This window comes from Dromiciops gliroides, chromosome 2 (genome assembly GCF_019393635.1).
Source record: "Dromiciops gliroides isolate mDroGli1 chromosome 2, mDroGli1.pri, whole genome shotgun sequence".
Classification (NCBI taxonomy): Eukaryota; Metazoa; Chordata; class Mammalia; order Microbiotheria; family Microbiotheriidae; genus Dromiciops; species Dromiciops gliroides.
In genome coordinates this window covers 175,355,848-175,369,266 of record NC_057862.1, presented here as the reverse complement: position 1 = coordinate 175,369,266, position 13,419 = coordinate 175,355,848, and the positions used below count along the sequence as shown (strand labels likewise).

The 13,419-nt window shown below is 49.4% G+C and overlaps 1 protein-coding gene across 1 annotated transcript; it reads left to right on the top strand.

Moving 5' to 3' along the window:
• The first annotated feature begins 1,451 nt into the window (after window positions 1–1,451).
• Window positions 1,452–11,610, top strand: CPNE6 (copine 6). The gene is given in 27 exon segments (XM_043980482.1): window positions 1,452–1,588; window positions 2,980–3,031; window positions 3,475–3,599; window positions 3,602–3,645; window positions 4,798–4,809; window positions 4,811–4,978; window positions 5,296–5,370; window positions 5,587–5,628; window positions 5,630–5,662; window positions 5,911–5,949; window positions 5,951–5,995; window positions 6,081–6,110; window positions 6,112–6,171; window positions 7,171–7,275; window positions 7,576–7,662; window positions 7,865–7,924; window positions 8,892–9,025; window positions 9,120–9,140; window positions 9,142–9,172; window positions 9,516–9,567; window positions 9,913–10,016; window positions 10,019–10,048; window positions 10,253–10,378; window positions 10,381–10,413; window positions 10,415–10,494; window positions 11,072–11,272; window positions 11,402–11,610. Coding segments are annotated over 24 exon segments (1,692 nt in total). The 5' UTR covers window positions 1,452–1,588; window positions 2,980–3,031; window positions 3,475–3,478; the 3' UTR covers window positions 11,232–11,272; window positions 11,402–11,610.
• Window positions 11,611–13,419: the final 1,809 nt, after the last annotated feature.

Here is a 13,419-nt window from a genome sequence, read left to right as displayed (position 1 = left end):
TAAATGAAAGGTGAAATTTGAACCTATGTCCTATAACTCCAAAGCTATGCTCTTTTCCACTGTGCCACAGAAGAGACATTAATTTGGACCATAAGTTCCGACAGAGGGTATACATCATTTTTCATTTTGGTTAAATGATAGCTTAGAGTAGATCACCTATAAGATCCCTTTGGGCTCTGAATCTATGCTCTTCTGATTCAAAATGGTGTAGAAGGACCCAGAATAGGTTATTTACCTCAGTATACTGTGCTGGGCTATGTGTTTCTGAATGAATGAAAATCATTTATTAAGTAACTATGACGTGCCAGGCACTGGGCTGTTATTGAAAGCTGTTGGGATTAGCTGGCGGAGGCTTGTCCTTTATCAATCAATCAACCCATGTGCCAAAGGTTTTCTGCATCCCTGATGGAGTGTAATGGGTGACTCCACTCACCAGGACTTTGACTGGGTTCCCCTCAGTTTCACAGTCCACAGATGTTTCCTCAGTTTCTTTGATACATGTAGGTGGTAGTGGACCCCAGGACTGCAACCTTTCCCATACCTGGAACTTAGTTCTCTGTCTTTATGGTCCATGTGGTGGGAGTCAGGGAGGGAAGGAAGGAAATATCAAATTGGTTTGTGGGTCTCCGATATTCATTTATTCCCATTGAGTGATTCTGGCCTTGGTTTTCTAGGTCTCCAGATTGCATCATTATGGGTCTTTGAGCGATTGTATCTGTTACCCTGTATAAAAGTAACCAGGGGAACATAACTCATCCATAAAATTGAACCAATGTGTCATCTGAGGGAGGGCATGTGATCAATCCAAATCACACGTTGGCCACTGGAATAAAATATGGAAAGCACTTTGTAAACTTCAGATGTTCCCAAAACACCAGTTATTATTATTGTATTCTGTGTTTGGATAGGTTCGTGAGATATGTTTTTGGAGTCTCTCTCCTTTATTATTGTGAATGGTCCCAATGCGCACATGTGATTCCATGTCTCCATGCAATATATCTGTCAGCACCTCCACCTGTGTTTGTATATAGAGCCCTGTATACATGTACTTGTCCCATAGGTTTAACTATAGCTGTCACTGTGTTACATTGTGTTTAAGTGAGGGTGACTGTGTATGGCAGGATCTGTGTGAGCTTGAATGCCACTGTTTTTATTTCACTATCATTTTATGTATGTGTCACTGTGTGTGCCCGAAAATGTCACTGTGATAAGATGTTTAGCTGTGATTCTGTGTGTGTGTGTGTGTGTGTGTGTGTGTGTGTGTGTGTGTGTGTGTTTCTGCAAGGGGGAGTGTGTATGTCAATGTACCGATGGGAGTCCTGTCTCTCATCAACCCCCAGCCCACTCTCCTCCCCATGCGCTGCAGTTCCCTGGGCGGCGGCCCTGCCCCTCCCCTCCCTGTCTGTGCGGGGGGGAGCCTGTGCTGCGGGCCCCCCCACCCCTCCCCATCCAGGCCCCATAAATAGCAGCAGAGCCAGAGCTGGAGCTTCAGCCGGCGCCAGCGGCTGGAGCGGCGAGGAGCTGGCCGAGCTGAGCAGCAAGGCAAGAGAGAAAAAGGGAGGCCCCCCATTATCCAAGACCCCCACAGGTGAGCACTGCCCCCACAGCCCCCCTTCCTGACCCAGTCTCCATGGCAACACCTCCCAACCCTCAAAGGGGGGTTATCCATCCCTGATTTCCTCTTGCTCCATTCCTCCCACCATGTCCCCTATCTGGAGGTTAGATCTGGGGACCCTCAGAAGAAATCATGGCTTGGGGAGCAGAAGACTTGAGGGAAGATGGGGAGGTACAGGTACCCTTGTTCTGTAGCCCAACAAACACACCCAGACACTCACACACATACCCAGGGAATGAAATACATCAGGACATGGGCACAGGGCTTGGAAAAAAAGGGGTATAGTGAAGAGGAGGCACACAACCAATTTCTACCTAACAGAAGATAGACACACAGGCAAAGGACAGATAGTCCTTGGAGTCACAAAGCCATGTGCACCCACAAGAAAATATGCTTGAAGACACACTCACTTTCTGATACTCTAGTAGAGACTCACAAAGGAGTGGGGGGTCGTCACAGAATCAATATCATGAGGCACATTCACAGACACAAAAAACATGCACTTCCTAGGTCCCACAATCCCACCCCCTCCTTGGGCCTAGCATACACCTACCCACCGCCACCCAAGGGCTTGTCACCAGAACTGGGGAGGTGGGAGAGAGCTGGAGTCCAAGACGGGGGATCAGTGCTGAATAGCCAAGCCTAGCGGGCAGGGAGGAGGGGAACCGTGGCTCCCCCCAAAACCCTGTCGCTAAGAGACAGTGCCAAGGCTGCCGGGAAGTGTGAGAACATCTTGGAGGGGGGAGAGAGTTTGTCATAGTAGAAGCTCTTGCCAGGGACACAGAGAGAGCTTTCCCAATGTGTGTGTGATGGGAAGGGGATGTGACCCCAACTTCCCCAACTCGCTATGTCCCTGGTCCCCTGAAATAATCCATATGAGCTGACAAAAGCTCAGGGGCACAAGAATGGGGGAAATCTCCCCAGCTCAAACCCTGACCAGGCAACACTTTCCCAACCCTAGCAGGCCTCACCCAGGGCTCAGTCTCCTTCTTTTCCCAGCCATCTGAGCCTAGCTCTTCTGATGCCCTTACCTCCTTTTTCCCCCAACTCCCAGCCCTCCAGAAGCCTCAGTGGCCCATTCACTGCCTCCAGCCCAGAACACCCCACCCCAGCTCACTCCTGCCAAGGCTGAGTGCAGCCTCTGGCTCAGAGTCGGGAAATGATCAGAAGGTGCTGAGGCAGCAAAAAGGAGAAATCGATGACCCCACTATCCACCACAGCTGCCAGCATCCCCTCCCCCAACAAGGGACACCCAGATCCAGAGAAGACAAACCAGATGGCCTCAGCTCTTGGAACAAGAGAGTCCTGTCCATCCGGCAGTTACCCTTTTCTCTCTCTCTCTCTCTCTCTCTCTCTCTCTCTAGGCTCTGAGCAGCACCTTGATTTCAAGAGAGGCTCAACTACTTGACTAATTGGGTAAGGATTTTGGGCGCAGGAGGGATGGGGAGGCAGAGGGGTTCTTCATGATGAGGAGGGGTGGGGACACAGGGTCTCAAGAATTTTGCAGAGATGACTTTTCTTCCTCCAAGGTCAGAAGAGGAGGGACAGTCCTGACTGAGAGCTGGGATCTCTATACACCTTTCCCCTGAAGATGAGCGTGCCCCTTCCCCCAGCCAGATGATGGAAATCACTGGGCTATTCCGGAGTTACATGCATGGGTGGAGGGGGGAGAGGAAAGATGCAGGGTACACTCTAGGAGTAGGAAAGGTTTTGATTGTGCCAAGCAATATGGGGAACATGTGCTACATGTCAAAACCTTTGTGAAGGGATCAGAGCTCATTTAGAGAATGCAGATAGACCCATCCAACACCTGAGATGTCTCTGTGGGCCATCTTACTTCCTGGATCATATTCCCATAGGACCATGTCGGAATCTGAGCTCGAATGGGTACCCGAGCCCCCAGCTATGACCCTAGGGGCCTCCAGAGTGGAGCTTCGAGTGTCCTGCCATGGGCTTCTGGACCGAGATACCCTCCAGCAAGCCCACCCTGTGTCTTGCTCAAACTCTACTCTGATGAACAGTGGATGGAGGTAAGGGATGACCGACCTTGCCCCAACTAGCCTCACAAGGCTAGCATTGGTGACAACCTCAGTGGGATCTGGCTGGGGTGGTCCTTCATTTCAAGAAGTGTGTCATAACCCTAGATGATTTGGCTTTTTCTAGGATTCTAGAATATGTACCATAACCCCAAGGAAACTATGATAACCATGGAGGCCTATGTGATAACCCAGAAGGGCTGGAGGGAGGGAAGTGGACCGATAGTCTCAATAAACCATCTGAATTTTTTTAGAAATCTATGGACAGGGGGGCAGCTAGGTGGCGCCAGTGGATAAAGCACCGGCCCTGGATTCAGGAGGACCTGAGTTCAAATCCAGTCTCAGACACTTGACACTTACTAGCTGTTGACCCTGGGCAAGTCACTTACCCCCCATTGCCCAGAGAAAAAAAATAACTCTATGACAAATAACCCCCAAAAGGTTGTGTTGAGAAACCCACGTGTTTTTCTTTAGAATCCTAACACCAAGGAACTTTGGGATCATTCATAAAAAATGTATAATAAGGTGAGGTCAACTGTGGGCTCCAGAGAAGCTGGGAATAGGAGCAGTTTAGGAAGGCCCAGAAAGATTTATAGTAGGCCCAACTGGCTTTTTAAAAAATCTATATTCTACAGAATGTCCCAGAAGTTGATATGATTATGATAACCTCCAGAGGTTTTGGTGGCTTTTTTTTAAAAGGATTTTAATCTAATCCCTATATTCCCCCCCCCCTGCCCCCCGCCAGAAATTGTTTATATATAATCCCAGGAGGGTCCTGTGATAACCCACAGGGTGCATGATAACTCTTAAGGAGTCTAGGAGGGCTATTGAGGAGATATGGGAAGTAGGGAAGGTGTGTGATCGACGATCAGAAGATAATACTAGATATAAATTGATCCTTCTAGAGCCGGGGAGGAAGGCAGTGAGATCTATGTGGTCCTTTGAGCTTTGATATCCAGCCTAGAAGCAGAGGGAGAAAACCTGAAAAAAAGAAAGCCTTTTAGGAATGGGGGAAAGCACAAGAAGTGGGGCAGGGTCTCTGGTGCTGGGATAGGTTCCTCTGAGGCAGCCCCAGTGTGGGGGGTTCATTGCCAGAGGGGTATGTGATTTTCCTCAGTGTGTCCTTTCACCCCTGCTTGCCCCCAGATGGAGCACACTAGAGGTAATTCGATCTTGCTCCAGCCCAGTCTTCTCCCGAGTGCTGGCCCTAGAATATTTCTTTGAGGAGAAGCAGCCACTGCAGTTCCATGTGTTTGATGCTGAAGATGGGGCCACCAGCCCTACAAATGACACCTTCCTCGGCTCTGCTGAGTGTACCCTGGGCCAGGTCAGATCTATCACCACCTTGACAATTAACAGCCCTTACCATGCCCCAGAGCCACCTACTATGAGCTCCAGGTTCTCTGACCCTAGCCCTAGTCCCAACACACACCCTGAGCCCCAGATACTCTGAGCCCTACTATGTTCCCAAGCCACCTTCTTACTCATATTTTCCTCTCCCCACACCTGTGTCCTCCTTCCCATCTTACTCTCTTCCATTCTCCCTGGGATCCTTCTCTTCCCCATCCCCTTACTGCCTTGACCCTGAGTGGGTGAGAGCGAAGGGGAGCAGGTCACAGGTGAGGTCTTTGCTCCTGTCCCTAGATTGTATCTCAGACGAAGGTCACCAAACCTCTACTGTTGAAGAATGGGAAAAATGCTGGCAAATCCACCATCACGGTAGGCATCAGCCCCCACCCCATAAAGTGCCCCCCAAAACCAACAAGGGCCCCAGAGCAGAGGAGGGCCATCTTGTCCAACCATCTCTAATGGGGCAAGAATATGTCCCCAAAAATGATGGGGAGAGGAGAGCATAGTGGGGAGTGGGGAAGTCAAGGGGCCCCGTCATAGGAATTGAAATGTCCTGGACACTTTTAATCTCTTCACACATCCCAGAATGTGGCAGAAGAGGTATCTGGAACCAATGATTAAGTGCAGACTCACGTTCCGAGCCCAGAAACTGGACAACAAGGTCAGAACTCCTGGTCACCCCCCAGCCCCACCAGACACTTTTCTGCACAAACAGACCCTGGTATCCTGACTCCCAATCTTTATTCCTCCTTGCACAGACACGGGCAAGATTCCCATTCTGCTTCCTAGCTCTGTGTTTTGTTTTTGTCCCTAATCTCCTGCCTACCCCCATACTGGTTCCTCCTGGGGCTCCGGAGATCAGCTTGTTTTCCCTACACCACTCTCCCCACCCCCCCCACCCCCTTGCAGGATCTGTTTAGCAAGTCGGATCCCTTCATGGAGATCTACAAAAACCAACGGAGATCAGAGTGATCAGCTCGTCTGGAGGACTGAGGTTGTGAGGAGAACTGGGAAGGGTGGGAGGTGAAAGGGGTGCAGACAGAGACTGACCCTGACTTCCCCTGGCGGGAACTCCACAGGTGGTGAAGAATAACCTGAGTCCAAGCTGGGGAACCCTTTCGCCTGTCCCTCCACTCTTTGTGCAGCTGTGATATTCACCGGCCTCTCAAGGTAAGGCCAGGTAGTCTTTGTTAGTGTGAGCAAGCGCGTGCATGTGCATGTGCACGTGCACGCACACAAGCACACGCACACACACACAGCTGATGAGAGAAGGGCTTTTCACAGGCAAAATTATGAATTAGTGTTAAAGTATTGCCTTTGGATAGCCTCTCTTCCCTAATCTGAACCTTTTCTTACACCTCAGAGTAGCATGGGGGCAGCTAGGTGATGCAGTGGATAGAGCACCGGCTCTGGATTCAGGAGGATCTGCGTTCAAATTTGGACTCATATACTTAATACTTACTAGCTGTGTGACCCTGGGCAAGTCACTTAACCCTCATTGCCCCACCAAAAAACAAACAAACCGCCCAACAACAACAACAACAAAAAAAAACCCACCTCAGAGTAGCAGACCTCCAGTGTCCTTATGGTCTCTCCTCCTAATCAAAGTTCTCCATAAAAAGTTTATTGACTAACAGGTTCATGATAAAATATGGATGACTGCTCTCATAATCGAATACAGTTGTATTTTGATGGAGAGAAGGAGGGATGGGGGGAGGAGAGGGGGCGGGCAGGGCTGGGCAGTGGTGTTTGCATTGATTCAAAGGTGTGAAGTTCTTTTTGTAGCATTTCAGGCAGCCTGGGGAGCTGGAGAGCTGGCCTCTGAGCCAGGCTCCTCCAGGTTTCAAATCCTGCTTCTGACACATACTGGTTCTGTGGTCCCTGAGCAAGGTGTTTAACCTTTTCTGTGTGCTAATCAGCTCTCTAAGACAATAATTGGCAGAGAAGATGCTTGTCCTGAATCAGTAGAGGAATTTCCTCACCTGGGAGTTGCCTCTATCAATGAAATCACAGATCCAGTCCCATAAAAGAGTTACTGAGCTGGGAGGTGGCTGTTGATATTTTTCATTCAGGGAGGTTTTTCTGGGTGCCTGATATCTTACCACACAAACACTGAGATAAGGTCAGCCCTAACTGACCCCTAACCCTAATGTGCTCCTCTTCCACCAGTTCATGATCTACGACTATGATTCAAATGGGAAGCATGACTTCATTGGAGAGTTCACTAGCACCTTCCACGAGATGCAAGAGGGCACAGCTGGGTCAGGACAGGAGGTGATGTGAAAAACTCCATCCCCTAACAACCCTTCCTGGAGACCCCCTCACAGCCCTCCTAAGGTCCTCACATTTACCCTCCTTGAGAACATACACTATGACTGATCCAGGGTGCTAAAAGGGACCACTAGGTGTGGAATAAGGGAGGGTTTGGAAGGACAGAGGTGGGGCATCACATAGGGTTTCACCCTAGGGTCTGGGCTGAGGGTGGAGACATCTTACCATGGGACTTTGCCCTGGAGGAGGGAGGTGACTTTATCGGGGCTGTGACACTGCCTTTGGAATATTTGGGGGGCCCAGATGCAGTGGGAGTGCATCAACCCCAAGTATCGGGACAAGAAGAAGAATTACAAGAACTCCGGGACAGTGACGCTGGTTCAGTGCACGGTAAGCCCTGAGCCCCAGCCCCAACTGCCCTCAGATTCTGCCACTTCTCCTGAGCCCAGTGCCTCTCGGCTGCCATGAACCAGAACCCTTTCCCCTCAACTTTAGTTTCAACCTCAGGCTCTTCTCCCCCACACCCTAGATGAGCCCGTCAAGCCCCTCAACCCTCCCTGACAGGGTTCCTCTCCAACTCTGCTCCTATTAGGTGGAGAAGGTACACACTTTCCTGGACTACATTATGGGTGGCTGCCAGATCAGTTTCACGGTAAGGGCACCCAGGTGGGGAAATTGTGGGACTACATGGGTTTGGGAATCTTAGGAGAAGCAAAGTAAGGGGACACCAAATAGAATCAACTCTTCCAGGATTCTGGGGAAGGGTAGTGATGGTTGAGCATAGCCAGAGTCCAACCCTGGCCAACATTGCAGGAGTCAGGGACACTGAAGAAAGAGGGAGTTAGAGTTGGTGTAAAGTGAAAAGTGTAATAAACCACATACAGAGAGATGGAAAGCCCCGGCATAAATGAGTCCAACTTACCTGTAGGAGTCCCAGGTAGAAAAGCTCCAGGGAGGGGGGCTCCTATCCTCTGAACTCCTGGAGAATTTGTGCTTGGGTAGGGATGAGACTACCTAACCTCTGGAGTCCCTGCCACCTCTGGAAGCTTATAAGTCTAAGAAGACTGTCCTCTGAGATATAACAAAAAAAAGTTGGATCAGACAAAAATTGCAAAGAAGAAGATTCGGATTGGATAGAAGGGAAAACGTGGGTTTTTTTTGTCTGTTTAGAATTTTATTTTCCAAAATATGTGTAAAAACAAATTTTGACATCAAATTTTTAAAACTTTGTGTTCCAACTTCTCTTCCTCCCTCCCTTCCCACCCCCCAACCCCAATAACTCAAGTAATTCAATATAAGTTATACATGAGTAGAAGGGAAAACTTTCTAACAGTTAAAGCTGTCCAAAAGTGAAGTGGGCTACTTCAAGAAATCTTGAATTCCCTTTTACTGGATAGGCTAGATGACCTCAGGGATGTCATACAGGAAGTGTTGTAGATTGGACTAAATGACCTCTGAAATCTCATGATTGGCTTACTAGACAGTAAGCCTCCTGAGGTCAAGAATGTTTTATACTTCCATACCCCTGTACAGGACCTAGACACATAGCAGGTATACAATAAATATTTGTTTATTGGGTAAATCTAAAGGGAACCACATCCCTCCCTTGATTCCCCCAGGTGGCTATTGATTTCACAGCCTCTAATGGAGACCCCAAGGAGCAGCCAGTCTCTACATTGCCTTAGCCCAGGCAGCCCAACCACTACCTTCAGGCCCTCCGTGCTGTTGGGGGCATCTGCCAGGACTATGACAGGTATGAACAGGGATAGGGGATGGGCAAGGAAAGGGGGGAGATCAGTCCTTGATGACTGACCCTCCTCCCACCTGTTATTCCTTCTCATCCTCAGTGACAAGCGGTTCCCAGCATTGTTTTGGGGCTAGGATCCCTCCAAACTTTGAGGTCAGTATCTAGCAAAGAGGAAAGTGCTGTAGGGAGCATGGCACAGTGGGAATAGCACTGTGCTTGAAGGTAAGAGATCTGGATTTAAATTCCAGCTCCAGGTGTGTCCCAGGGCAAATGACTTAACCTTTCTGAGCCCCAGCATCTGAATCTGTAAAACAGGGATTAATGAGACTTTTCCCTCCTGATTCTCCCCAGGGTTATTGGGGGGGGGGGGTGGCAGAACGGCCTTAAATTTTAAACTTCTAATACTTCAAAGTCAAATTGCCATGTAAACTCGAGCTACTATTAGTATTCATGACTACGGTGACCATCATCATCCTGTTGCCTACCATCTCAACAGGTGTCCCATGACTTTGCCATCAACTTCGATCCTGAAAATGCCGAGTGTGAAGGTAAGAATGGAGTTTGTCCTTGAGCGCTCCCCAACAACTCATGCCTGCGCACACACATTCACACATACCACACTCCACTCAGGCTTCCGTATCTCGATGGCCCCAAATTTCCCAACTTCCAACCTATCTTACCAGATGGAAGAATATCAGTCCCATATGTCAGAGCTCCAGCCTGAGACAAGGGAAACCTAGTCTCTGGCTATCTGGAGCAACGCTCCCTACCACCATCGCCTAATGAATTCTGGCTCCAGCACCACCTCTCAAACCATTTCTCTCTGACATCTCTCATTCCTTTCTCTACTCCATCTCTCCTCTTTCTCTCTAACCCTACCATGTGCCCCACAGAGATCTCTGGGGTCATTGATTCCTACCGCCGATGTCTACCCCAGATCCAGCTGTATGGCCCCACCAACGTGGCTCCCATCATTAACCGTGTAGCCGGTCCAGCCCCAAAAGGAGCAAAAGCAGCGGAAAGGCCACTGTGAGGAGGAGGGGGATGGGTACCTGGGGAGAGGGGAATAGTTACGGTCAGATAGTCCCCTCTTGCCCTGAGGGAAGGTCAGGGATATATATGGCATAGATCCCTGCAGATTGTGGAACTGGGGAGGCTTGGGGGAGGGAACAGTAAGGGGCTAAAGTCGAAGAGGAAGATATTTCTGAATATAATCATCACTCCTTCACCCAGAAATATTCAGTGCTGCTAGTACTGACAGATGGAGTAGTCACTGACATGGCAGAGACCAGGACAGCCATCGTCCGGGCTTCCCGTCTACCCATGTCCATTATCATTGTGGGTGTGGGCAATGCCGAGTTTTTCTGACATGGCGGATGCTGGATGGTGACGATGGGGACTCTCCGCTGCCCTCGTGTGGGTTCCGGCTGCCCGGGACATTCGTTTCAGTTTGTGCCCTTCCGTGACTTCAAGATGTAAGAACATCATCTTCTCCCTACCCTCACCTGAATCCTACCTCCTCCACAATAGCCCCTTCCTGGAAAAAAAAAATCCTTAGTCTTAGTCCTTATTCTATCATCCCACCCCAAAATGCCTCTTTTTGGTGGTGGAGGGCAGGGCAATGAAGGTTAAGTGACTTGCCCAGGGTCACACAGCTAGTCCAAGTGTCTGAGATCAATTTGAACTCAGGCCTTTCCTGAATCCAGGGCCCATGCTTTACCCACTACACCACTTAGCTGCCCCCAAATGCCTCTTAAATTCTCCAGGACCAATTCCACTCTGACCTGTCTCCCTTTTCCCACCATTCCGGTCTAATCCCCCAGACCACACAGTCTTTCATTTCCAATGCACATGAATTCTCTGGGTTAAGGATGGGATTCTAATGCCACTGGAATTCTGCATGCAATCGGACTAAGCCCCCAGTGCCATCTCAGATCCCCCTTCCATCTTTAGATTCAACATTTACCCGTTAGCTATTAGGTGCAGATTATAGAACCTCTTCAGTTTCTCACCCTACCTTCATTGATTACCTTTGCACACTTTGCTCCTCTCTTCCTTCTCCTTGACCTCACCTACTCAGGCACCACCATCAGCTCTAGCTAAATGTGTCCTGGCTGAGGTACCCAAGCAGGTGGTTGAATACTATGCCAGCCAAGGCATTTCTCCTGGAGCTCCAAGGTCCTGCACCCCAGCCACCACCCCAAGTCCATGACCCTGAGGCCAGAGAATCTGGATACCCCCTTCAACCTCTCAGTGAGTCACAAAAAAGGTGTTCGAAGGAGGGACAAGGTGATCAGACCTTGGGTGGAAGGCCAGGGCCAAGAATGGACTTTGTGGGCTAGAAAGGGGGGGAGATTTGTGATTGTCCCTGTCTCCTGCCAGGTGCCTGTTCTGTCCCCTGTGACTAGAGTGACCAGTGCCTCTGCCTTTTGGATCAGCTGTGCCCCAGGGAGACCTGCAAGTGGATGTGGGCCCCTGCATCCCACTCTCATTCAGGCCCTCTTGGCTTCTATTCCATTGCTTCTCAGTCCTTTTCTGAGTGTCCCCCAGGTCCCCAAGTCTCTGTTAATAAAGTGACCCATTACTAATCATTCTGCCTCTCCTCACTATCTTGTCTTCTGGAAACTGGGGAAGAGGATGGTAGGGTAGGAAGGGGGCAGGCCGGGATAAAAGGGAAGTAATTTGTAGGATAAAAGAGATCCCGACCCCTCATGGTCAGAAAGGAACCCAGATAGCCTTATTCCTAGCCCCTGTGGGCTCCATTCAGGGCTTCCCTCTACCTCCAGTCCCCTAAATTCATTCTTATCCAATTCTTATTCCAACCCTGCACCTGTGGCATACAGAGAAATTCTTATCCCTCACTCTGGCCTTGCCTCTAGTCCCGGGAGGTCTTAGGGGATTGGAGAAGGAGGAGTGTTAACTATGGAGGTTAACTTCAGGAGAGAAAGGGTAATGAGTGGCTGTCAACGGGGTTGGCTGATCCCCTCACTGAGCTGTCTCCAAGGGGGAAATCCAGCTGAGCTTCCCCAGGGTCTAAACTCCCAGCCCCCACACAGCTGTGGAGCAGGGTAGGGGGGGGGGAGAAAGGGGGAGGGGACTTAGGGAAAGCTTATAGAGAAGTGAGATCTAGGGTGCCTTAGAATGAAGGGCAGTGAGATGACACCCAAGGCCTCAGAGACAGCCTACTTTCTATATCATGTCCAAGTTTACATTTATGTATCTCCATATCAGTATGTTTTGAGTCATTAAGTAGGGGTATGTGCCCAGATAAACTTGCCTTTGTATATGTGAGTTGTAAAAGGAAGTCTTTCTGGATCTTTCCTTCCCAGAGGTGCATCAGAAACGAGTTGTGTCTATACATGTAGATCTTCATGGGAAAAGGTTATATATGTCATTGTCCAGGTATAGGTGTTTATCCAGTATGATGCTTCAGGCAGTGTTAAGAGGAGTAGCTCTGAATCCTGTTCTCAGCTCCAGAGCCTATGTGCCCCCGGAGATAGAGTGACAGAACAAAAAAGCAGGAAGAAAGAAGAGAGGAGCATTGGTGGGGGAATTGATGCCCCTCAGTGACAATCTACAGTCTCCATATTATGTCTGAAGACAGAAGCAGACACAGGAGGTAATTTGCCCCCCTCTGAATATCCATTAGCTAGAAAGGATGGAGAGCAACAGATGTGGCCGGGAAAGTAGGGGGAAAGCAATAAAGATGAACTCGAAAGAGAAAAACACAGGGAGACAAAGATGGAGAAAGCCACAGGGACAGAGATATACAAGGGGAGAGAAACAAAGAGAGGAAGCAGTATGAGGGAGGAAAGCACAGGGATAGAGAAAGGGACAGATGGAGAGGGGGAGAGAGGAAAAGAGACATATGTGAGCCTCTCCTTGCCTCTCTCTGTTCTGTCCCCAAGGCAAACGCTGGTGAGGTAACTAGCTCTCTGGGGTATGCACTGATCCATTCTGTCCTCTCATATTCCTCATATTTCCCGGATGCTACAGTAGTGATCCAGGCTCCTAGGGGCACTTAAAAAAACCACCCAAAGTAAAGACAAATATAAGCCACGATCCCTACCCCCCCCCAGTGCCCAAAACCATGCCCCAGGCCAGGATGCTCAGACTCAGATGTAATTCAGATCACGTCACACCTGGTGGTCAGTTTGGACCATGTGCCTCTCCTGGCCCCATATAGACAATGGTTGTCCCTGAAGCTTAGATCTACCACATGGACCTGGGAGTGGGATCACCCTAGCAATCTCTCTAACTCCTCAACGCAAATAACACACACACCACATGTCCCATTCCCCAACATAGACAGACAGAAGGCAGACTCCATGCAGGTGCAAAGAATAGAAATGTCTTTCATTGCAATGGCTTTTGATCAACAGCATTCAAATCCTGACCCG